This window comes from Loxodonta africana, chromosome 3, assembly GCF_030014295.1.
Source record: "Loxodonta africana isolate mLoxAfr1 chromosome 3, mLoxAfr1.hap2, whole genome shotgun sequence".
Classification (NCBI taxonomy): Eukaryota; Metazoa; Chordata; class Mammalia; order Proboscidea; family Elephantidae; genus Loxodonta; species Loxodonta africana.
This window is the reverse complement of record NC_087344.1, coordinates 91,272,904-91,298,911: the sequence shown is the minus strand read 5'-3', so window position 1 is coordinate 91,298,911 and position 26,008 is coordinate 91,272,904. Positions and strand designations below refer to the sequence as shown.

The window sequence follows — 26,008 nt, the reverse complement described above, 5'->3', positions numbered from 1 at the left end:
CCAGGAGCCAACGGAAATGGCATACTGCCAGAACTTAGTGTTCCAAAGTTCTTTGTGGGTACTTGGGAATTTAGGTTAAAAAAATTTAAGAGGAAACATCTGCAACAATTAAATTTTATTTCTGCTTAAACAATAAATACACCTGAGTTATTTTTTCAAATGTCTTCTGATCAAACGTCCTTAAAATAGATCTTTACCTGTGATCTGGTCCCACCCAGAAATGACAGGTTTAGGTTTAAAACCATCATTTTAAAGGCCAGGCCTTGCAGCATAACCTGCTCAGGCACCTCATGACTAGGTTCATTAGTCACAGGAGAGCACCTACTGGCTACACAGGCCCCGGTTTTCATAAGGAAGTGACCGGGGCGTCTCACCTACCCAGATGCTAAGTTTTGATGGATTTGCCTTCTAAGGCATCAAACATGTCATCTAAGGCCTTCTCCACACAGCGTAGAAACTCGTGGGCATTCCGGCCTGGGTAGGAGGAGACATTGCAGCCTATCCAGTTGTCGTGAACCGCATACCCAATGCCAAAGCCATCAGGGACCACGGGAGCAAAACCGCCAAGGTTCACCGCTGGGCTGCTGAGCGTGCTCGTGGACAGGATGTTGTGGTTTATCTTCCCATATGCAGGGTCCAGATATAGCTCGGGCAGGGGGATCCCTTTGGCTGCTGCCAGGTACCGCAGAGCAAACAAGTGTCGGTCAAAGCCCTGGCCTATCAGAGACAAAATGGAAAAACAGTCTCAGAATCCAGAACTCAAAGAGACCTTAGTAAAACCTCCCATCCGTAGCAGGCATCTCCTCCACAGCATCCCTTAGTGGAAGAAAAGTCTTCCGACCTCTACTTGTGTATCTCCAGCTCGCTAACCCCTAGGGCAGTCAATCCTAGAGTACTTCGTCCACCGGGGTCACTAGGGGGTGCAGACTGTACTCCCTGACACTGTCAGAGGGGGTGACACCAAAATGACCCCAGGGCCCACAGTCTCAGGTGGGCCGGTGTTGTCAGCAGAGGAGCCGCCAAGGGGTGCTGGCAGCTTGCGGCACAGGCCATTGGGTGGAGAGGGGAAGAGCTGTGGGGAGCCATGGGGGGGGGGCTAGGAGGGGCACGGTGCTCAGCCCTATGGGTGGACAGGGCCAGAGAGGGGTGGGGGTGTGTGTGTCAAACACCATGAGTTACCACACTGGGTGACACCAACCCTAGTGATGTCTCTGACTTCTTCCAAAAACAAAGTTGCCTATAGCTGAGCTAAAAATGGGCCTAAAAGGAAAGCGTTAAAAATTCTGAAATTAAATCAGTTTAAATCAGTCAAGAAAAGTAAGTAGAAAGAAAGCTATGGACTCAGAAACACATAAAACCCAAAGTCCAGGTCAGGTGAAAAAGACAAGATTGAGCTGGTGGCAATGGCAGGGTAACTGACCAGGGTTCGAATCTCAGCCTCACTGCAACTTGCTGTGTAATACTGGGCCAGTGGCCTCAGTTTCCTATCTATAAAATGGAGAAGAACGAGACTGGAACGTCTTGGAGGTGCCTTTTAGCTTCAAGATTTTATATCTACATGGAAAGATTGAACTATGTGATCTTTCAAGGCCTTTCCGGGTCTCAAATTTTACTACAAAAAGGCAAAGAAGGAAGACACAGATTTGGGAAGAGCTCCTGAGATAGCCTATCTCTAGGGAGCCAACACACTAAAAACTGGAGGAAAAAGGGGCTATGCGCTTAGAAATCTTAAAATGTCAAAAGCGACTCTAATGGCAATGACAGAAGAAAGAAAATTCGTGTGTCACAGCTGGAAGTGACCTTAAATGGGGATGCAATTATCTGCATTTCCTCATCACTGCTTAGGAGGAGAGAATGAGTGTCTAACCCTAAATGGCAAGCTTGGCTTTTCCAATTGCTACGGTAGAAACGGCTTAAACTTAGTGAAGAGGTAGAAACTGTATGCGGGGAAGAGTATGACCGAGGCCTCCCTGAGCACTGAGGGCAACCAGACCCAAGGGCATGCTCTCCACCCCCGCCTCACCCATTGCAGCTTCTTTGGTCAGCTGGCCGTGGTACTTGGAGCACTCAGCCATCAGCTGCTGAAGCTCTCCAGCACTGTGCTTGGAGGACTCCCTGACAAAGGCTTCAGAACACCTCATTGTGAAGATGGAGGCCGGGCGGATGGTCTCAGTGCGGCCGTGCTTGAACGCTGCTGTGCTGCAGGACTCGTAGGTGGCCACGGTCTTCCCGTACTGTCGCAGGAAGGCCATCTGGAAGGCCAGCTGGGCCACGGCGTCAGGGCTCAGCTTCTGCTTCTTTAGGAACTCTTTGCCTCCTCTCTGAAACTGGATGCAGTCGATGGTGAGGGTTTTCATGGTTTCATCGAACTTTCTCTTAGCAGTGGCGATGCCAGTCTTCAAGGCATCACTCAGCTTGAAGCTGAGTTTCTGCACAGCGACAGAAGAGTCTGTGGCAACCGGGTGGCTCTGTGGCATGATGGCAGGGTTCTGAGTGCTGTCTTTAAACACTTCATTAAAAAACCTGAGCACCGCAACACCATCACCCCAAGCATGCTCAAAGTGGACAGCAGCAGTGCCATCCTGGGCTATAATGAGGTTAAAGGATTTATCAAACCAGCGGTTTGTGCCATCACCATGCAGCATGTTGTGGGACAAGTGGACAAGGTCCTTAATGGGGAAGTCATCTAGGCAGAGGCAGAACACAGCAGAGTCCACTTTCCTCAGGGCCTCTGCATTGCCGTCGCTCACCAGCTTCTGCCTGAGCTCTGCCCAGACGTCTCGGTTCTCACTGGTCAGATGTGTCAGAGGAAACTGGGGAGCAGGCCTGTCGTCTGAGAGAATGTACTTCAGGTTAGCCTTGATTTCCGAGGCACTCACAATGTTCCCATCTTTATCCAGGACGTCAAAGACATAGAAGTGCCCTTTTCTTAAGACCAGGAGGTGTCTGGCTTTGTCATCAGTGAAGAGCTCATCCCTACCAAGTTTGGGTACACGAGTTGAATTGAAGAGCCGAAAATACTGGGACATATCCAGAGGATATGCACTGACCATGTAGGCACCATACCAGGACAGAAAGGGAGGCACAAGGCGTATGAGTCTCTTGAAGGTATCAGTGTCACTTTTGGCAGGGTTCAAGTGGAACACTTCTGGCTCCAGAAGGCCGGCCCGGAGTGTCTTCAGAAACCGGACGGCAGACACGGTCATGTTGGTCGCCCGCGTGAGCTGGTCATTATACTCGGACTTTGGGTCAGGTTTGAATGCCATAAATGGATTAAAGTTCAGGACAACGGAGTCTCGAGCAGTTAAGTACATATCAAACCAGGGACCTAAAAATAAAAAGTGAAAAAAAAAAAAACCAAACAAACAAAGTTAATGCACGGGGGCAGCAGGGAGGGAGGTGAAAGGAAGACACAATGCTTAGGGGACACTGAGCTTCTGTGAAGGGTGAAGGAAAAATCTGGGAACAGTTAATGGGGATGGTTGAATAGCATGAGGAATGTAATTAATGTTACTGAACTCTACAAGTGAAGATTGCTAAAATGGCAAATGTATTGTTACCTCTATCTTTACCACAATAAAAAAAAGTGAATGCAGTCTCTAAAGATAAAATTTGAGAAGGAAAAAAAAAGTCAGGCATACTCAGAGAAATGACATCACACCACCAAAAGGCAGAATTTCCTCATTATTTTTTTTGCTTTGCAATAATTCCTGCCATATAAATGGAATCATACAATATGTGACCTTTTGCATCTGGCTCCTTTCCCTCAGAATGATGTATCTGACGTTCATCCACGTTGTACCATGTATCGGTACCCCATTCCTTTTTATTGCTGAATAATATTTCATTGTATGGATACATCTTATTTATCCATTCATCAGTTGATGAACATTTTGATTGTCTCCACTTTTTGGCTATTATGAATAATGGTGTTATGAGTATTTACTTGTGTACAAGTTTTTGTGTGTTTTCTTTTGGGAGTGGAATTGCTAGGTCATGTCGTAAGTCTATGTTTAACCTTTTGAGGAACGGCCAGATTGCTTTCCAAAGTGACTGCAACATTCCCGACACCAGGATATGAAGGTTCTAATTTCTCCACACCCTCATCAACGCTTATTATTGTCTGTCTTTTTGATTGTAGTGATTCTGGTGAGTGTGAGGTATCACATGCAGTTTTGATTTGCATTTCCCTAACACTGATGTGTTTGTTAACTGCTTTTTCCTCATTCTGTTTCCTTTCTTAGTTCTTAAAGGTTGTTATTGTTAGGTGCTATCAAGTCAGCTCTTACTCAGAGCGACCCTATGTACAAAAGAACAAAACGCTGCCTGGTCCTGTACCATCCTCACAATCATTGCTACGTTTGAGTCCATTGTTGCAGGCACTGTATCAATCCATCTCATTGAGGGTTTCCCGCTTTTCTGCTGATCTTCTACTTTACCAAGCATGATGTCCTTCTCCAGGGACTGGTCTCTTCTCACTTGCATTTATGCTGGAGCAGAATAATTGTTAATTTCCACCCCATCTCCTTAGGGTTTTCCTGTTTCATTTTGAGGACAGCATTCATACTTTATGATCTCCCTAATATGGGGGCAGGGGGAGTCCTTCACCCTCATTCTGTGTACTATGTATATTTGTGTACTCTTGCTTTTAGGAAGTGCTCAAAAAGCAATTAGAGAAAACTGCCCAGCCTTCTGCAACCCTGTGGCTGTTCTGTCTGTAAAAATTCCAGAAGCAATTAAGAAAAGCGTATTTTATCAGAAAATGTGTCTTTAAGGGAAGTTTCTGCTGGGATTAGCAAGCACGGATAACCAAAAAACTAAACCCATTGCCCTCAAGTCAATTCCGACTAATAGCAATCCTAAAGGACAGAGTAGAACTGCCCCATAGGGTTTCCAGGGCTGTAACCTTTATGGAAGCAGACTGCCACATCTTTGACCTGTGGACAGGCTGGTGGGTTCAAGCTGCCAATGTTTTGGTTAGTACCCGAGTGCTTTAACCACTGTACCACCAGGGCACCTAAGCATGAATGAACTCTACAAATAAGGACCATCATCCACAGAAGGAAATAATTCTCTCGTGTAGAACACTGGGGAAAGGGTCAAAGGATGCAAATTTATTTATTATTCATTTGTTCATTCATTCATTCCATTCCATTCCTTAAGTATCAGCACTCTCCAGGCCCTGGTCCAGGGGATATAGAGAGGAACAGGACATGGTCGTTGGTTTTAAAGAACGCTGGTGAAGGAGACAAATAGAATAAAATGCACTAAATATAATAAAATGCACTAAAATAGAGAGAAAAGAATTTCAAACTGGCATAATCTATTAGGCAAAGAGAATGGGAGAGGAGAAAATGGCAAATACTGGAAGCTGGAAAGCATTTGGGCAACTGGTAATGACACAGCAGACTCAAGAAAGCCAATCCTAACTGGCAATAGAGAGAGACAAGAAATAGTATGATTTACACAGCAGAACCCCCAAAGGGCTCTGTAATCAGCAGCTAGATACATCTGGTTGAAAATCTGTTTAATTAGGCCCTCTCCCTCAAGATGCCCTCCCCACTTCAATTTTATTCTCTGAAGAAGGTAAAACTGGAGGACATAAGTCAGAGTTGAGATCTCAAGCCTTCTTCCCTTACCCTCCTCCTAGAACATACCAGTTGCCATTCAGTCAACTCTGACTCATGGTGATCCCATGTGTGTCGGAGTAGAACTGTGCTCCACAGGGTTTTCAATAGCTGATTTTTAGAAAGTAGATCACCAAGCCTTTCTTCCAAGGCACCTCTGGATGGGCTCAAACCTCTAACTTTTCAGTTAGCAGCTAAGTGTGTTAAACATTTACACCACCCAGGGACTCTCTAGAATATCAGCAACCAGGAAAATACCTATTGACAGTTTACTAGAAAAGTCTTCCCTGATGGATCTAACCCAAAGACACTAACATTGGGGCACCCCCCAGGAAATGGTCTAGCCAGATGATATAGTGAAGCCTGTAACTGACAAGCCATACCTTCATATACACAGCTTTCAACAGCTTTTTAGTATCTCACTCAGATCTAATACAGCACACAGGGATTATGAAGCATCTGAAGAAAGAAACTAAACAAGGGCAAAACAAACAAAAAGCAACTTGGAGGAAACAAACTACACAGGGAGAAGGAAAAAAAAAAAATATATATATATATATATAAAATGTTCACAGAAAGAAAATATTTTTTAAAAAGAACATCCCAAGAATGAAAAAAAGCTCTCTGAAATCAAAAATAGGAAAGCAGAAACTAGAAACTCGATAGAAAGATTGAAAGATAAAATTAAGTAAATATTCTAGACAGCGGAACAAAAAGAAAAAGAGATGAACACTAGGAGAGAAAAGATCAGAAAATTAGAGAAGCAGGCCTGGAAGTTCTACTTCTGAAGGTAATAAAAGTCCCAGACGAGTGAACAGAGGAAAAAATGAAAGAAGAAAATCAAAGAAATAAAACAAAAATATTCCAGAATGGAGAATATAAGTTCCCAGAATCAAAGGACTGAGTGGCCCAGCAAAATGAGTGCAAACAGACACCCACCAAAACATTTTATCTGAAATTTCAAAACACTGGGAACCAAAAGAAAATTCTAAAAGATTCTAGAGACAGAAAGGGATCAAAGGATCAAGAATTAGAATAACATTAGACTTACCAACAGCAACACTGGAAGCTAAGAGATAATGAAGCAAAGCCTTCAAATTCTGTGAGAAAATGATTTCCAACTCAGCCATATAAATTACCAATGAAGTATGAGAGTAGTTCTAAAAATTTTGCTTTCCATGTTCTGCTTCCAGAAAGAAAATGGAAGAGGTCTCTGGAGACATCTAGCTCAATTGGCATAACATAGTTTATAAAGAAAATGTTCTATATCCTACTTTGGTGAGTAGTGTCTGGGGTCTTAAAAGTTTGTGAGCGGCCATCTAAGATAATCCACTGGCCTCACCCCGTCTGGAGCAAGGAAGAATGAAGAAAACCAAAGACAAAGGGAAAGATTAGTCCAAGGGACTAATGGACCACAACTACCACAGCCTCCACCAGACTGAGTCCAGCACAACTAGATGGTGCCCAGCTACCACTACTGACTGCTCTGACAGGGATCACAATAGAGGATCCCGCGAATTGCTAGGCTGAGGGCTGTGGGGACCATGGTCTCGGGGAACATCTAGCTCAACTGGCATAACATAGTTTATAAAGAAAATGTTCTACATTCTGCTTTGGTGAGTAGTGTCTGGGGTCTTAAAAGCCTGTGAGCGTCCATCTAGGATACTCCACTGCTCTCAACCCTTCAGGAGCAAGGAAGAATAAAGAAAACTAAAGATACAAGGGAAAGATTAGTCCAAAGGACTAATGGACTACATCTACCACAGCCTCCACCAGACTGAGTCCAGTACAACCAGATGATGCCTGGCTACCACCACTGACTTTTCTGACAGGGATCACAATAGAGGGTCCCGGACAGAGCTAGAGAAAAATGTAGAACAAAATTCTAACTCAAAAAGAAAGATCAGACTTGCTGGCCTGACAGAGACTGGAGAAACCCTGAGAGTATGGCCCCCGGACATCCTTTCAGCTCAGTAATGAAGTCACTCCTGAGATTCACCCTTCAGCCAAAGATTGGACAGGCCCATGGAACAAAATAAGACTAAAGGGGCATACCAGCCCTGGGGTAGGGACTGGAAGGCAGGAGGGAACAGGAAAGCTGATAATAGGGAACCCAGGGTTGAGAAGGGAGAGTGTTGACATGTTCTGGGGTTGTTAACCAATGTCGTAGAATAATGCATGTACTAAATGTTTGATGAGAAACTAGTTTGTTCTGTAAACCTTCATCTAATATACAGTAAAATAAAAAAAAAAAAAAAGAGGGTCCCAGATAAAACTGGAGAAAAATGTAGAACAAAATTCTAACTCACAAAAAAAGACCAAACTTACTGGTCTCACAGAGACTGGAGAAACCCCAAGAATATGGCCCCCAGATACCCTTTTAACTCAGTACTGAGGTTCACCCTCCATCCAAAGATTAGACAGGCCCACAAAACAAAATGAGACTAACTGTGCACACCAGCCCAGGGGCAAGGACAAGAAGGCAGGAGGGAACAGAAAAGCTGGTAACGGGGAACCCAAGGTCAGGAGAGTGTTGACATGTTATGGGGTTGGCAACCAAAGTCACAAAACAATATGTGTATTAATTGTTTAATGAGAAGATGATTTGCTCTGTAAACCTTCATCTAAAGCACAATAATAAAAAAAGACAAAAAAAAGAAATAAAATGGAAGATGTACTCCACCAATATAAGGGAGAAGCCAAGAAGGAAGAAAATATAAAATACAAGAAACAAGTCCCAGGAGGAGAAAGAGATGAAGAGATTACCTGTATGATGGCAAAAGGAGATCCCAAGAGAGCAGAACCTTACGTATAGCAGGCCAAGCAGCTCACCAGTCCAGACTACGTCAGAAGTTCTAGAAGAAACTTCATCAAGAAGGCCAAAATAGAGCATCTAATGTGCTTCATGTATCAAGAGGAAATTTAGACAGCTTGGGATGAATCTGGGAATAAATTATTAATCACATAGAATACTAAGCAAAACAAAGTATGAGAGAATTATGTATTAACTTCAAGGAAAACAAAAAAAGTACATGCAGGAAAGGAAAAACCATCCTAACATATTAAATGGCTCAGCTGCCAATAGCACTTACATGACTATAATAGTGTAAATACTTCTGAGCTAACCAAATTACAAATAACTGTAATGGGAAATTGAGGGGACAAGAAGTGCACACCACTCATGTGTGCAGTGGAATATAAATAACTGCTAAATTCCAATCTTCTATACCAAGATATCAATACATAATATCTAAGAACAACAAAAAAATTAAGACGCAGTAACATAAGTATATACTTTAGAGATCCCCAAACCAAACCCACTGCTGTCAAGTCGATTCCGACTCATAGCAACCCTATAGGACAGAGCAGAACCGCCCCACAGAGTTTCCAAGGAGCACCTGGCGGATCTGAACTGCCGACCTCTTGGTTAGCAGCTGTAGCACTTAACCACTACACCACCAGGGTTTCCTACTTTAGAGATACGGGGGCAGATATCAAAAGAATCAAATAGGATGTGAAAGTGAGGAATGAGAAATTAGGGGAGGGTCAGGGAACTGCTGTTTTTCCTAAAAAGCCTTATAGAACTATATGACTTTTTGAACTATGTATATGTATAACCTTGATAAAAATATAAGCTAAATTAAAAGGAGCACTGTGAGAACAGAGGAAGCAACCAACTCTGAATGGGGAGGGGGAAGGACTGGGAAAGTTTCATAGAGAAATTACCCTACTTGGGTCTTAAAGGAAGAATCTGTCAGACAAAAAATGGTAGTGGAAACAACATGGATAAAGCACAGAAGAATGAAAGACTAATGGGTTCAGGGAACAATGAGGAACTATGTTTTGTTGAAGCAACAGGCGTGTCAGGGGGAGTGAGGAGAGATGAGGCTGCAGAGGACAGTCAGGCGATGGTGAAGGACTTAACATGACAGACACAGGACTTAACCCTGCATCTTTTCACAGAGAACCACTGATCAGGTTCTTCATCAGAGAAGGTTCTTCATTTACCAACAGAGAAGATAAGCCATTGTTCTTGAGCACAGACTCCAGCCAACATCTGAGAGGAGGAAGTTGCTCAGCCTTAATATGTACCTCAAGAAGACAGGATGAGACATTACTTCAATGCTGGTCTCACCAGAAATATTTTTGAGACCAAACAGGAGAGAAGAAGCTTTAATTTCCATTATGGAGAACTCTGGGAAAAATCTCACCCACAGCACAGCCTACCTGAAATGTAGCTGGTATGTTTATTCTTCTTGTCCTGGGCAACCAGTTCCGCATGCAGTTCTTTTCCACTCCCATTTTCAAAACTCTTGCAAAACTGTTCTGTTTTCCTGAAATGTTCAAGGAAAATCAGAGTCAAATCATGGCAGAGAAGATGTGATTTTTAGGCTTATGGCCCAGAACCCATAAAGAGGGCTTTGGATCCCTACAGCACATCCCTAGAACCTAGGAATGAGATGGGAAGGTGCCTCTGATCAGAAGAACAGGAATCAACCTAAGGTGCATGAGTCTAGGATCCCAGAACCCAGTGCCGTCGAGTCGATGAGTCTAGGATAGCTTCCTAAAATGACTAGCAGGAAGATTAGTCAACATGTCACAAAACAGTCTGTAATTGAAGAAGCAGTTTGCTATGAAGAAAAAGGCGTGGGCTTTGGAGTCAAAAAGGCCTATCTCTGAATCCTAGCTTTGTCACTTTCAAGTTGTGTGACCCTGGGCAAGTTACTTGATGTCTCTGAGTCTCAGTTGCTTTATATGTAAAATAGAAATAATAATAATACCACCTTAAAAGATTTTTAAAAAAGTATAAAGCTAAGGGTTTAGGATAGTCTGAAACAAAATACTCACTTAAACAATGGTAGCTGTTAGTTCACTGCCATATCAAGAAAAGCTTCAAATGATCTAGCAGAGGACAAGATTATGAACAGCTCATCTATGTGTCCCCATTGCTGTCCAGTGACGGCTACTGTAATTCTAACGACAAGCCTATACAAAAATTTCTGTACAAAAAATTCCCATTACGGAAAAAGAAGCTACAAGAGCTGAATCCAATCCTCTTTTTTACAATATCCGATGTCATTTTCCAATTCTGTGCTCAAACTTCTGGCCTGTCATACAGTCTCCTCAATGGGCCTCCCTAACTTGAGAGCATGCCCTCTGCAAATGGCCAGTACCAACTAGCCTTCCAGGTATACCCACCCAGATAGAGTACAAATTCGGCATTCTGGCTCGTAAACTATCTCTTGTTGAGTCTGGTTAGAGGGACTCTCACCTTAGGGCTTAGTCTGCCCTTCACAAATAGTGAGAATCTATTTCCTGAACTTGCCTATGTACAGAGTAGGTCCTGGGTTCCTACAGACCCAATCAAGTCACAGACACTCCCTGAGGCTTGGTCCACCTCTACATGTCAGCCTCCTTTGAACCACCCCAACCATGATTATCCAGGGTCCTCAGTGTTTACCTGAACTGACCATCATCCAAGAGGGGCTTCTGCGCACTGAGATATCTCCTAATGGTGTCTTCAAGTTTGGGAATAGGCAGCCTGAGGAGAAAAGCAAGATCAGTACAAAGGTGCGATATGTGCAAAGAGAAGGCTAATTAGCTTCACAACCCAAACTAACAAACTGACTAATGGATAATTAATTTGCTTCCCAAAAAACCAACAACGAGAAACCACTGACAAATCAGAGTCAATGGATTTACTACTATAAGTATTCATGGTAATTCTATTTTTAAGTAAAATTATAATTTGTAATATATTAAAGATGAATTTCATTAGCTGAATCAGTAAAATACTAATTAATTCAAAATGGGAAAGCAAGTGCTGCCTGAAGCATTCCTGCTTCCTAGTCACAGTTCTAACAACAGTGGTAACACTACATTGTTAGGTACCGTCAAGTCGATGCTGACTCACAGCAACCCCATGTGACAGAACTGCACTGCCCCACAGGCTTTTCTAGGCTGTAATCTTTATGGAAGCAGATCGCCAGGTCTTTCTCCTGTGGAGCTGCTAGGTAGGTTCGAACTGCCAACCTTTCCGTTAGTGGCTGAGCATGTAACTGTCATGCCACCAGGGCTCCTTAATACCATATTAGCACTGATTTAAATTCTACCCTGAGTTAGAACTGAATTTTTTCCCCCCAAGATGGAAAAAAAAAAAAACTATCTTTTTATTTCTTGTGCATTTTACCACAGCAAATCATACAAAAGTGAAACACAGGTCTGTCCAGGGCTGGCCAGATGGGGGCTATGTTGACTGAAAGGTAGGCATCAAACACCAAGCCCTGCCCAGCCACCAGGAGTACTATTAGGAAGACCCAGCTCTTCCCATAAGCTGAAACAACAGCAACGACCGTTTGCCTACTCATCATTTTCTACCAGCAGATTCCCAAATGATGGCCACGGTGATGAGGTTACTGGTCCACAGCGAAATGAAACTTGGACAGTATCATGAGTTTTTCACAAGGCTAAATTTCTGTCCTCTCACTCACATCCAGTTTGTCCCCACTAGCTTCCCAAGACCTATTATTCTTCAGCAGCCCCTCCCATTACACACTTCAGAGCCCCCATTCTGAGTATACTATCCTACATTCTACAACTTCTTTCCAGTTCTCCTGCCTCCTCCTCTCTTTAAAATCTGGCTCTTCTCCTGAAAATACCATTTGCCTTCAGATTTCTCTCCAAAGAAAGCCACTCACGAACTTATAGGAGGGGCCAGCACTCTCCTCACACCCACAATCTGCCACCATGCTTCCTTTAAAGCCAATTGTGCCACCTTCCTCCCATCTTCATCTATGTTACCCACTCCAAAGAGGGGTTGGTCGGCAAGCCAGCTCTCGGGGGCAGGGGGGAGCCCTGACTTGTAGCATTTACCATTTTCTGTGGTGTAAATATTCCTACCATGGTCAATTTCAAGCTACCAATGTGATATTACTGAATGTTGGGCTGGGAAGAAATGTACAGAATCAGCTCTCATGGTTATGATTATATACATTATGCATATTGTGGTGTTGGTGAAGAATATTGAATAATACCATGGACTGCCAAAAGAATGAACAAATCTGTCTTGGAAGAAGTACAACCAGAATGCTCCTTAGAAGCAAGGATGGCGAGACTATGTCTCACAAACTCTGGACATGTTATCGGGAGGAATCAACCCCTGGAGAAGGACATCCTGTTTGGTAAAGGGTCAGAGAAAAACAGGAAGACCCTCAATAAGCTGGACTGACAGTAGCTCCAACAATGGGCTTAAGCATAACAACGATTGTGAGCATGGCACAGGACTGGGCAGTGTGTTGTTCTGTTCTATAGAGAGTTGCTATGAGTTGGAACTGGCATCTAACAACAACAACAACATACAGAGGGGACCTTATCGCTCATTAGGATTCTTCCTCTGAAATCCCATCTTTGACCTTCACTGATACAGTGTCTGGCACAGAGAAGGCATTTAATAAATATATGTTGAATGTATTGGCTGATTACTCCTTCCTTTAGCTCCCTATCCAAACTAAAAACAAACCAGTGGCTGTAGAGTCAATTCTGACTCATGGTGGCCCCATGCGCTGTAGAGTAGAACTGTGCAGGACGCCATATTCTTCTCTATCACTCTTAGTAGCATTTATTTATTTATGTCTCTCTCCCCCACCAGACTGTGAGATCTGTAAAGGATGCTTAAAATTAAGATCATGTGAAAGATACAACTAGAAATGCTCTCTTTCAACCATGTTGGCTTTGACATCCTCTTCTTCTGAGTCTCTTTTTTCTCTGGTTGCTCCTTCTATGTCTTCCTCATTATATACTCTTGTCCTAAAAGTACATGTTTTCTGAAGACTTGGTCTTCTGCCCTCTTCTGACTGTATACTTTGCCAGTAAGCCCCTCTACCCTGATAGTTTCAACTTGGACTCCTCTAAGCAGGCTCCTCCAAGCAGGCAGTGAGCGAGACGACAAAAGGTGAGCAGGGAAGCGTGATGCTGACAACTACAGATATATTTCTTTCTTTAGGGACAGTGTGACCTACTGGAGAAAGCACGACCTTTAATGTCAGACAAACCTGAATTCAAATCTTAAACACGTTACTTTTCAGAAAGTAGATTAGGGGTTGCCAGGAGTGGAGGGAGGGGAGGGGGATCATACTGCCGTAGCATGGGTCCTAATCCAATCTGAGTGACTCCTTATAAAAGAAGAGACAGAGACACAGAGGAAAACTACCACATAAGACAGAGTTATGCTGCAGCTGCAAGCCAAGGAATGCCTGGGGCTACCAGAAGCTGAGAGAGATAAGATCTTCCTTCTGAGAGAACACCGCTCTCCACACACCCTAAATTCAGACTACCAATCTCCAGAACTCAGACAATACATTTCTCTTTAAAGCCTACAGTGGAGCCCTGGTGGTGAGGTGGTTAAGAGCTACAGCTGCTAAACAAAACGTCAGCAGTTCGAATCCATCAGCCACTACCTGAAAACCCTATAGAGCAATTCTACTCCATCCTGTAGGGTCACTATGAGTTGGAATTGACTTGATGGCAAAGGGTTTTGTTTGGAAAGCCTACCGTAGCCCTGTTAGTTGTTCTTAGGTACTGCTGAGTCAGTTCAGGCTCATAGTGGCTCTGTGTACAACAGAAGGAAAAACCGCTCAGTCCTGCGTCATCTTCACAATTGTTGCCATGCTTGAGCTCAACATTGTAGTCACTGTGTCAATCCATCTTATTGAGGGTCTTCCTCTCTTTTGCTGACCCTCTGCTTTACCAAGCATGATGTCCTTCTCCAGGGACTGGTCTCTCCTGGTAACATGTCCAAAGTACATGAGATGAAGTTTCTCCATCCTCACGTCTAAGAAGCATTCTGGGCTGCACTTCTTTCAAGACAGATTTGTTGGTTCTTCCAGCAGTCCATGGTATATTCAATATCCTTCACCAACACCATAATTCAAAGGCACCAACTCTTCTTCAGTCTTCCTTATTCACTGTCCAACTTCTACATGCATATGAGGTGACTGATAATACCACGGCTTTGGTCAGGTACATCTTAGTCCTCAAAGTAACAACTTTGCTTTTTAACACTTTAAAGAGGTCCTTTGCAGCAGATTTGCCCAATGCAATGCATCTTTTGATTTCTTGACTGCTGCTTTCATGGGCGTTGATTGTGGATCCAAAAAAAATGAAATCCTTGACAACTTCAATCTTTTCTCCGTTTATCATGATGTTGCTTATTGGTCCAGTTGTGAGGATTTTTGTTTTCTTTATGTTGACATGTAATCCATACCGAAGGCGTAGTCTTGGATCTTCATCAGTAAGTGCTTCAAGTCCTCTTCACTTTTGGCAAGCAAGGTTGTATCATTTGCATAATGGAGGCTGTTAATGAGTCTTCCTCCAATCCTGATGCCATGTTCTTCACACAGTCCTGTTTCTTGCTCGGCATACAGATTGAATAAGTATGGTGAAAGGATACAACCATAAGGAACACCTTTCCTGATTTTAAACCACGCAGTATCCCCTTGTTCTGTTCGAATGACTGCCCCTTGGTCTATGTACAAGTTCCTCATGAGCACAATTAAATGTTCTGGGATTCCCATTCTTTGTAATATTATTCATAATTTGTTATGATCCATACAGTTGAATGCCTTTGCATAGTCAATAAAACACAGGCAAACATCTTTCTGGTATTTTCTGCTTTCAGCCAGGATCCATCTAACATCAGCAATGATACCCCTTGTTCCACATCTCTTCTGAATCTGGCTTGAATTTCTGGCTGTTTCTTGTCAATGTACCGCTGCAGCCACTTTTGAATGATCTTCAGCAAAATTTCACTTGTATGTGATATTAATGACATTGTTTATTTCCGCATTCTACTGGATCTCTTTTCTTTGGAATGGGCACAAATACGGATCTCTTCCAGTCAGTTAGCCAGGTAGCTGTCTTCCAAATTTCTTAGCATAAACGAGTGAGCAACTCCAGTGCTGCATCCATTTACAGAACCATCTCAATTGGTGTGATAGTTAAGATCGTGTTAACTTGGTTGGGCCATGATTGTCAAGTGTTTTGGCAGTTGTATAATGTTGTGATCACTTCCCTGATGATATCTGATATGTGATCACCCCGTGATGGAATCTGCTGAGTGGTACCACAGGGGGCGGGGCCTGTGGTGGCTCACTGCCTTCTCAGCCTTCATCTCTCTGCCTTCTGCCACCTATTTCCTTCCTGCTCGCCTTGCCAAGGTTTTGAAAGGCTTGTTCTAGATCCAGCAGCTGCCTCTTGTCTGGCATCTGGGTCTTGGGACTTGAACTAGCAGCTTACCTGTCCATCTTGGGATTGGTGGATCTTCTCAGCCTGCGAGCAAGAATCCTGCTCCCTGACCTAACGATCTTGGTTCGCCAGCTCCTGCTATGTGAATCTGGAGAAACTTTGCAGTCTTGCCTGCCGACCTGGGGATTCCTCGATCTCACAGCCTGTGAGCGCGAGCCCTGCTCTCCAACCTGTGGATATTGGGTTCACCAGCTTCTGTGGCTCCATGAATTGGGAAAGGCCTCTATCTTGATCCAAGGACTTGAGACATTCTAACTCTACAATCGCATGAGCTGTTTCCTTGATATAAATCTCTCTATATACATATTTATAAGCTTTACTGGTTTTGCTTCTCTAGAGAACCCAGCCTAAGACAACTGGTATCCTGTCAATTCCTAGAGCCTTGTTTTTCACCAATGCCTTCAGTGACCCTTAGACGTCTTCCTTCAATACCATCGGTTCTTGATCATATGCTACCTCCTAGAATTGTTGAACGTTGACCAGATCTTTTTGGTACAGTGACTCTGTGTACTCCTTCCATCTTCTTTTGATGCTCCCTGCTTTGTTCAATGTTTGTTTGACCCATAGAATCCTTCAATATTGCAACTTGAGGCTTGAATTTTTTCTTCAGGTATTTCAGCTCGAGAAAGGCTGAGCATGTTCTTCCCTTTCGGTTTTATAACTACAAGTCTTTGTTCATGTCATTATAATACTTTGTCTTCTCGAGCCACCCTTTGAAATCTCCCCTTCAGCTCTTTCATGTCATCATTTCTTCCGTTTGCTTTATCTACTCTATGTTCAAGAGCAAGTTTCAGAGTCTCTTCTGATATCCATTTTGGTCTTTTCTTTCTTTCCTATTTTTTTAATGACGTTTTGCTTTCTTCACATATAAGTCCTTGGTGGCATCCCACAACTCATCTGGTCTTCGGTCATTAGTGTTCATTGTATCACATCTATTCTTGAGATGGTCTCTAAATTCAAGTGGAATATACTCAAGGTCATACTTTGGCTCTCGTGGAAAGTATCCCCCTACTCTTTAAAAATCAAGCTGTGACATCACCTCCAGTCTCTTTGTACCACATGCATTCTCTACAATTCCTCGGAGAACACCAAAGGCGCCTTCATGTGCACAGCTACAGTTTCTTGAGCTCCCTGTAATTCACTAGGTGCTTTGCAAGAGGTAGGCACCAGGAGTTAAGGGAGATACATACCAATTCTGTTTTAACTATGGTGGGTTCTCCTTTTTTCCCCCTCTACCAAAATATCATTTGCATTATTAAAGACTACAGAAAAGTGCTAAGCAGTTATCTCTCATGTAAATGACTTACCTGCTATCATTACCCAATCAGCCTCCAAGTGGTAGGCACTTTCTTGTTCTTTCTGTAGAACATAGTAAAAAGTCTTTTCCGTTTTTACACAATCTGGTTATATTTAGGATAGTTTTCACAGTTGTTCCGGAATAAAGTCATTCTGGATGTCAAGACAATCAGTCTGAAGGACATGTTTTTGGGGCCCAGAATGTTACTACTGTTGCTACCCGTTATCCGCCAAAACCTGGAAATTTTGCCTCCCGTAGAAATTCTAGAGAACCTGTCCGTTATGTCTTATAGATCAGTTATTTCCTGAAATGATTAAGGATTTAAAAAAACAAAAACACCCCAGATAATTGACATTTATTGTGTATCAACTATAGGCCTAACAGGGTGCCTGATATTATTTTGTAGAAGATAACCTCCCCCCCGCCCCCCACCGACCCCACCACACGCGCCAGCCCGATACCATTAACTTTTAAGGTCTAAAAGGTGATTCTTTACTTTGGGCTGGGCCTACCATAAATTTCTGAATGCATCATGCATTTTCTGGCTTCTGTTCCTTGGCATGTGCTGTTCTATCTTTCCCCCACTCCTCCTACTTGGGGAACTTCAGATTCCAACTTATATGTCACCTCCTCTGTGAAGTGCCCCTTACTCACTCAGGCCCTAAGTCACTTCCACCTCCATACTCACACCTCTTCTGTACATTCTAGACATACAACAAATGTTTGTTTAAAGTATTCATGTTGTTGTGTACCGTCGAGTCAATTACAACTTACAGCTACCTATAGAGCAGGGTAGAACTGCCCCCAGAGGGTTTCCTAGGCTGGAATCTTTACAGGAGCAGATCACCAGGTCTTTTCTCCCGCTGAGCGACTAGTGGGTTTGAACTACCAACCTTTCGGTTACCAGCCAAGAGCTTAACAATTGCACCAAAAAGCCTCTTTAAAAGTATTTATGGGAACAGTAATATTCCTAGTCTGCATCCTGACAGTATTAGGCATGAAAAAACTTATCTTCTATTGTCTTACACACTTAAGAGGCAAAAGAAGCCTCAGGTTAAAATGCTGATGAGTACATCGAGTTTGCTTACTTTGGCAATGCAATTGATGAAAACTTCGCTCTTACTTAAGATCCTGGTGAAGAACCAGATGGTATCTGGTGGGAAACCAGCACCGTGAATTTAAAGAGCTGCCATGGCTGCCATCTAGGAGCCCGACTAAGTACAGGTATTGATCATCGATGTGTTATCTCCAATCTCCGATCAAAAGGAAGGAATGATTTAGGAGACAATATTGCAGCCATTATTCCCTGTCCTTGAGCATAAAGAATGGACCCAGCTGGAGCTGGACTCACACGGACTCATAAGAACACAAAACTGGGCCCTGAGATATAAAGACATTAGCTAGGATAATCTTGGAAAACATCTTTTAGGGAAGCTTTCACATAAACTGGAAACCCTGGTGGCATAGTGGTTAAGTGTTACAGCTGCTAACCAAAAGGCTGTCAGTCTGAATCCACCAGGCACTCCTTGGAAACTCTATGGGGAAGTTCTACACTATTCTATAGGGCTGCTATGAGTCAGAATCTACTCGACACCAATGGGTTTGGTTTTGGTTTTTTCACACAGAGCGCAAAAGACTTTCCACTCTTATCTTTTACTATTAGCATTGAGTGAATAGAAGATTTGTTGGACCAATGAAGACCCTCCCGACTGTCATTAATGAAAGCTGTACCGATGATTATTAAGAAAGACAACTCAAAATGTACAATCACAGTGACTTAATAGTTTTTAGTCAATCTGTAAAAAAGTGAAGCTTTCAATGGTTTTGCCCATTTGTAATGTTAACATATACTGATGACTCTGTTCCTTGGATTCAGATAGGCATGCCTCTGGCAGCATGGTTGTCCATTTTCTGCAATATTCCTCGAACTTGGGCAAGCATTAACTCTGGCAGCAGGCTTGTCTGTTTCCTACTTTTGCCTCTTTGAATATATGTGGAATAAAACCTTTCTTTTTGCTTAAAAAAAAAAAAGTATTTATAGTACTTGTGAATAATTACTGAGTACTTACTATGTGCCAGCCTTTGCACTAAGTGCTTTGTTGCTGTTAGGTGCCATTGAGTCAGTTCCAAGCCATAGCGACCCTATGAACAACAGAACAAAACACTGCCCAGTCCTGCACCATCCTCACAATCGTTGCTATATTTGAGCCCATTGTTGCATCCGCTGTATCACTCCATCTCTTCAAGGGTCTTCCTCTTTTTCACCGACCATTTACTTTACCAAGCATGATGTTTTTCTCCAGGGACTGGGTCCCTCCTGATAACATGTCCACCCTCGCTTTTAAGAAGCACTATGGCTATACTTCTTCCAAGACAGACTTGTTTATTCTTCTGGCAGTCCACGGTATATTCAACATTCTTCACCAACACCACAATTCAAAGACATCGATTCTTCGGTCTTCCTTATTCCTTGTACAGCTTTCGCAAGCATACGAGGTGCTTTATATCAGAGTATTTAATTCTAGTAAATCTGAGAGGAAGGTACTATTATCATCCCCATGTTTAGATAAGGAAACAGGCTCAGAGAGGTTAGATGACTTGCTCCCTGTCAAGCAGCTAGTAGTAAGAGGTGGAGCTGGGATTTTCTTACTCCTTCCTGCCTTATGAGCTTAGCCACAATGAGATACTGACTCCCTCTTATTACATTGTAACTGTTTACCTGTCAAACCTCCTCACTCTACCACCAGCCCCTGACCACATCTGACTGGTCTACAAATTCGTATCAATACATGCTAATCAAATTGCGCAAATCTGCTGCAAAAGACCTCTTTAAAGTATTCAAAAGCACTTTGAAGACTAAGGGGCGCCTGACCCACGCCATGACATTTTCAATCACCTCATATCCATGCAAAAGTTGGACCATGAATAAGGAAGACTGAAGAAGAATTGGTGCCTTTGACTTACAGTACTGGTGAAGAACACTGACTATACCATGGACTGCCAGACAAATGAACAAATCTGCCTTGGAATATAGCCATACTGCTCCTTGGAAGCAAGGATTACTAGGCTTCATCTCACATGCTTTAGACGTGTTATCAGGACGGACCAGTACCTGGAGAAGGACATCATGCTTGGTAAAGTAGGGGGTCAGCAAAAAAGAGGAAGACCCTGGTTGAGATGGATTGACACAGTGGCTGCAACAATGGGCTCAAACATAACAATGATTGTGAGGATGGCACAAGACTGGGCAGTGATTTGTTCTGTTGTTTGTTATGTATGGTTGCTATGAGTCGGAACCTACTCGACAGCACCTAACAACAACAGGCTCATCCATACTTTGTCTCCTCAGGATTTGCAGTTTTATATTCTGAGGTTAACTGTTCAGTGTATCTAATTATAACAACAACAAAAAAGAAAACCACATTACCATCGAGTCAGTTCCTACTCCTAGCAACCCTACAAGGACAGAGTAGAACTGCCCCACAAGGTTTCCAAGGAGCAGTTGGTGGATTTGAACTGCCGACCTTTTGGTTAGCAGCCAATCTCTTAACCACCGTGCCACCAGGGCTCCAGCTCTTAACCACTGCACCTAATAAACAAGCAAATGATAGTTCCTGGAGAAAGAGAGTCCAAAGCCACTTGGTTAAAAAGCGGTAGTGATTAGGTAAGAACAGTAAGAGGAAGAGAGTGAGACCCAGCTGGACCACCTAATACAAAGGAACTAGTCATTCCAAGAACTATTCTGAAGTACAACGCTGTCGGTGATAGGACAGTATCCACACCCCTACAAGGAAGACCACTTAATAAGACTATTCAAATATACGCACCAACCACTAAGGCCGAAGATGAAGAAACTGGAGATTTTTACCAACTTCTGCAGTCTGAAATTAATCGAATGTGCAATCAGGATGCATTGATAATTACTGGTGACTGGAAGCAGAAGTTGGAAATGAAGAAGGATCAGCAGCTGGAAAATATGGCCTTGGTGATAGAAACAATACTGTAGATTGCATGACAGAATTTTGCCAATCAACTGGAAGAGATCCATAATTATGCCTATTCCAAAGAAAGGTGATTCCACTGAATGTGGAAATTATTGAACAATATCATTAAAATCACACGAAAGGAAAATTTTGCTGAAGATCATTCAAAAGTGGCTGCAGCAGTACATCGATAGGGAACTGCCAGAAATTTAAGCCAGATTCAGAAGAGGACATGGAACCAGGGATATCATTGCTGATGTCAGACAGATCCTGGCTGAAAGCAGAGAATACTGGAAAGACATCTACCTGTATTTTACTGACTATGCAGAGGCATTCGACTGTGTGGAACATAACAAATTATGGATAATATTATGAAGAATGGGAATCCCAGAACACTTAGCTGTGCTCATGAGGAACCTGTACAAGACCAAGAGGCAGTCATTCAAGCAGAACAAGGGGATACTCTGTGGTTTAAAGTCAGGAAAGGTGTGCCTCATATGCATGCGAAAGCTGGACAACGAATAAGGGAGACTGAAGAAGAATTGACGTCTTTGAATTATGGTGTTGGCGAAGAATATTGAATATACCATGGACTGCCAAAAGAATGAACAAATCTGTCTTGGAAGAAGCACAGCCAGAATGCTCTTTGGAAGCAAGAATGACGAGACTTGGTCTTACATACTTTGGACATGTTATCAGGAGGGATCAGTCCCTGGAGAAGGACATGATGCTTGGTAAAGTAGAGGGTCAGTGAAAAAGAGGAAGACCCTCAACAAAATGGACTGATACGGTGGCTGCAACAATGGGCTCGAGCATAACAACAATCATGAAGATGGCGCAGCACCGGGCAGTGTTTCATTCTGTTGCACATGGGCTCGCTACGAGTTGGAACTGACTTGATAGCACCTAACAAAAACAGTCATTTCCCACAAGGCAATTATGATCCTTCCCTATCTCTAACAACTTACCTCACTCTATCCTTACAATAATCCTAGGAACTATGTGTTGCCATTTCTACTTCACAGGTAAGAAATGAGGCTCAAAGAAGTTAAGTGAGTTGCCAGGGTTCACAGTGAAAGAGGTGCAGATCCAGGATCTGAAACTTTCTACCTGACTCCAAAACCAAGGCTTTTCACCTAGTGTGACATCAAAACAAGTAACAAGGGTAACATATCTCACTAGCCTAGACTCTCAGAAATAGAAGGATTCTCACCTCTCATCTTATCTAGCCCTCAATTTACAGATGAGGTAACAGAGGCCTGTGGAGGGCAGGGTCAGTTTTTTAAGATTATACATGGGTGAAGAGTGGTATTGTTTGTAGGCCTGGATTCCCACAGATTTTTGCGCTGTGGATGGGCTTAGAGTAAACGATCTTAATTATGCTTTTTAGTTTTCCAATTTGAAAATGGAGAAAATTTCTCTGATCTCAATCCAAGTGGGGTCCGTCAAAAACCCACTGTCATCGAGTCGATTACGACTCATAGTGACCCTGTAAGTCAGAGTGAACTACCCCACAGGCTTTCCAAGCAGCGGCTGGTGGATTCAAACTACCAACCTTTTGGTTAAGAGCTAAGCTCTTAACCACTGCACTACCAGGGCTCCAAGTGGGGCCAAGCCTGCCTTAAAGTCAATGGCCAGCCAAATAACAGACAAGCCCATAAAACAAATAACACCCGAGGAAGGTGCTCCTTAGAACAATCAATTATAAGAGATCAAACGGGCAATATTTGCCCAAAAGCAAAGATGAGAAGGCAGGAAGGGGTAGAAAATCAGGATGAAAGGAAAGGGGAACCCAGGGCTGAAATGGGAGAGTGCTGATACACTGTGGGGAATGAAACCAAGGCCACAAAACACTTTATGTACAATAAACTATCAAATGGGAATCTAATTTGCTCTGTAAACTTTTACCTAATGCACAATGAAAACTAAGTAGTCAATGGCCATCTGGCTCCAGGCTTGGAAAGCAAAGGCAGGTTCTGTGAGCCCTCACCTTTCCCCCACATATTAGCCCAGCCCACAGACGCTGTCACAAGGAGCTGTGTCCTAGGCCTATCCCACAGGCACACAGATTCTGTTTCTTTCTCTCTCCCTTTCCTCCTGCCAAATTTACTGAGTGGGGTGGGGCTAGATAATCTCATTTTAGTTTGTCTTAAATATTTGCACACTGTAGTTTCACAAGAATATGATCTGCCTTAGAAGGTAGGGGTGGGCTGTGATGACTGAAGGTGGGTTAAATGGTTCCTGGATGTGAAAACAAAAAAACAAAAAAAACAGCAACTCAGTACTTGGGAGGGGGGTAGAAATACCTGTGACACAATATTTGTTCTACTCGCAGTAGTGGGAGCGCTAGCCTGCAGTCCCTGGACTGGGAAATTTCTGATGGCAGTTTGGTGAGAAAGCAAGTGAGAAGGGTCTTTTGAGACAAATTTGGAACTTGGCAGAGAAGTTAGTTTAGGCTTGGTTGGAGGATGAAGGAATTTGGGGAAATTTCTAATACTGGCAACCTCAAATGAAGGCTGGAAATTCAAAGGCTGAGAAAACTGGGAGCCAGATTTTGAGAAAATATCAGGTATGGGAAAGGGGAGAGAAAAACGTACTGGGTCTATTTTCAGAAGGGAAGTAGATTCTGGGTGAAATTTTCAGAAGGTGTATGCAGGGGTGGAGATGCCCAGGGTGAGGAGCAGATAGAATTTGGGTGGGCTCTGGATCTAATTTGAGTAACGTGGATTTGGAGGGGTACTGAAGATGGTATCTAGAATTCTGTGAGGGTGGGTTGAAGGGGTATACTGTGGGTGAGGGAGGAGATTTTACAGGGAGGAACGTGGTAGGAGGTGTTCAGGAAGGTTTGGGGGTATAAGAAGTTTTCAGGTGAAAATTGGTCTCAGAACTTTGAGGAGAATTTGAGGCAGGGAATCGACTCGACGGCAGTGGGTTTTTTCAGTTGAGAGTGGGGCCCTGGTGGCGCAGTGGTTAAGAGCTACGGCTGTTCCCCAAAAGGTCAGCAGTTTGAATCCACCAGCGGCTCCTTGGAAACCCTATGGGGAAGTTCTACTCTGTCCTATAGGGTTGCTATGAGTTGCAGTCCACTTGACCACAATGGTTTTTTTTTTTTTTTTGAGGGTAAGAATAAGCACTTGAGCGTGCTCCGGATAGGTGCTAAAACAGCACTGTATTGGAGGAATGGAGAGTTGGGCTGTGGGTTCTGAGTAACGGAATTTAGAAGGCTGAGGAGGGTGAAGTGTTGAGAGAACTTGAGGAAAGTGGACTATTATGTGCCAGAAATTGGCCTATCTAAATTCTGGGGCAGTCGTGAAGGTATTTCAGAGGACACCTAAGTTAGAGAATTTAGGTTGGAGGTGTGGATATGCAAGTAGAACATTTTTCAGGAAAATTGTGAGAGACTCTTCGGATAGCTGGTTGGAAGTTGGGGTACTTGAGAAAGGGGTTGAGATGGCTGTAAGATATTCACGATGCAGAATCTGAGGGAGCAATGGGTGTTCTGGAAAAGAATTTGAGGGTTCTGGGGTTCCTGGGTCGAGAAAGTCTGAAAGTCACAGGGTTTCCAGATTGGACAACGTGTGCAACCCCCAAAGTAGAGGGTCGGGGGTGGATGCGAGTTGGGTAAAGGAGTCTTGAGTGCCAGGAGTCAGGTTGGGGCTGATCCTGGGCTGGCGGGGTGCGGTGGGGTCCAGGAGGCCGGGCTCACCTGGGCAGGCTGTCCTGGTAGTGCATGGTGGGCACGATGCTGCACTGCAGGTACTGGCTGGGCCCGGAGCCGCCGCTGAAGGGTCGGCAGGGGACTCCAGGGCCAAGGGCAGGGCCCCGGGGCCAGACGCGCAGCAGCAGGCGGGTCATCATTGTCCAGGAAGGCGGCGGCGGCGGCTGCAAAACGCGGGAGGACACCGCTGTGGCGTACACAGGCTAAGCCGCCGCCCTCAGGGTCCCGGGTCGCAGCGTCTGGACTCAGGCGCCAGCTTGTCTCCGCCCGCCGAGCCACTTCCGGCCCGCGCGCCCTGGCCCCACCCACAACCAGGCCCCGCCCACAGGCGCAGCCGGCCCCGCCCACAAGCCCTGCTTGGCCTCTGTCGGGCTGGAAAGTTGCCGGTACCTGTGGTTTCTAAGTCTCACACTACGTGGTAAGTGAGAAAGGGAGCTCAGAAGCAGCTCCCTTCTCCATTTTTTGGAGCAGGATGGAAACTGGAGCTGAAGAAAGCTTTCGGAAACTGGTAAATCTAATTTTAAATCCAGGCTCTGCCCCTGGGAGACAATGGGCACATTTTTAAACCTCTAAGAACTAGGAATCATGACCCATGGTGGCAGTAAGCAGTATATGGTGGCGATTGTTACTATTATTAATAATCTGTGACTTTTAACCAGTTGAAGATCTTTGGCATGATTGTTAACGTTGCACAGCTGCCCTGTGAGGAACTGAGCAGGCATTAAAGAAAATAAGAACAGAAACCAGGGAGTCGCCCGATCCAGCCACCTATTCTAATGCAGAAAGTCCCTTTACAGCAAGATCCACTCTTTTTTTTTTTATTTTTTGATTTTATTGTACTTTAGATGAAGGTTTACAGAACAAACTAGTTTTCCATCAAGAAGTACACATATGGTTTTATGACATTGGTTAACAACGCCATGCCATGTCAAAATTCTCCCTTCTCAACCTTGGGTTCTGTATTACCAGCTATCCTGTCACCTCCTTCCTTCTAGTCCTTTCCCCAGGGCTGGTGTGCCCCTTTAGTTTCGTTTTCTTTTATGTGCCTGTCTAATCTTTGGCCGAAGGTGAACCTCAAGAG

The 26,008-nt window shown here is 43.8% G+C and overlaps 1 protein-coding gene across 1 annotated transcript; it reads right to left on the bottom strand.

The window, feature by feature from the left end:
- Positions 1–100: 100 nt before the first annotated feature.
- CPT2 (carnitine palmitoyltransferase 2) lies at positions 101–25,187 on the bottom strand. Its single transcript, XM_064281995.1, has 5 exons — positions 24,916–25,187; positions 11,089–11,169; positions 9,855–9,961; positions 2,024–3,328; positions 101–717 (listed from the first exon to the last, which is right to left on the bottom strand). The coding sequence occupies exons 1-5, from the start codon at positions 25,065–25,067 to the stop codon at positions 386–388; spliced, it is 1,977 nt and encodes a 658-aa protein (XP_064138065.1). The 5' UTR covers positions 25,068–25,187; the 3' UTR covers positions 101–385.
- Positions 25,188–26,008: the final 821 nt, after the last annotated feature.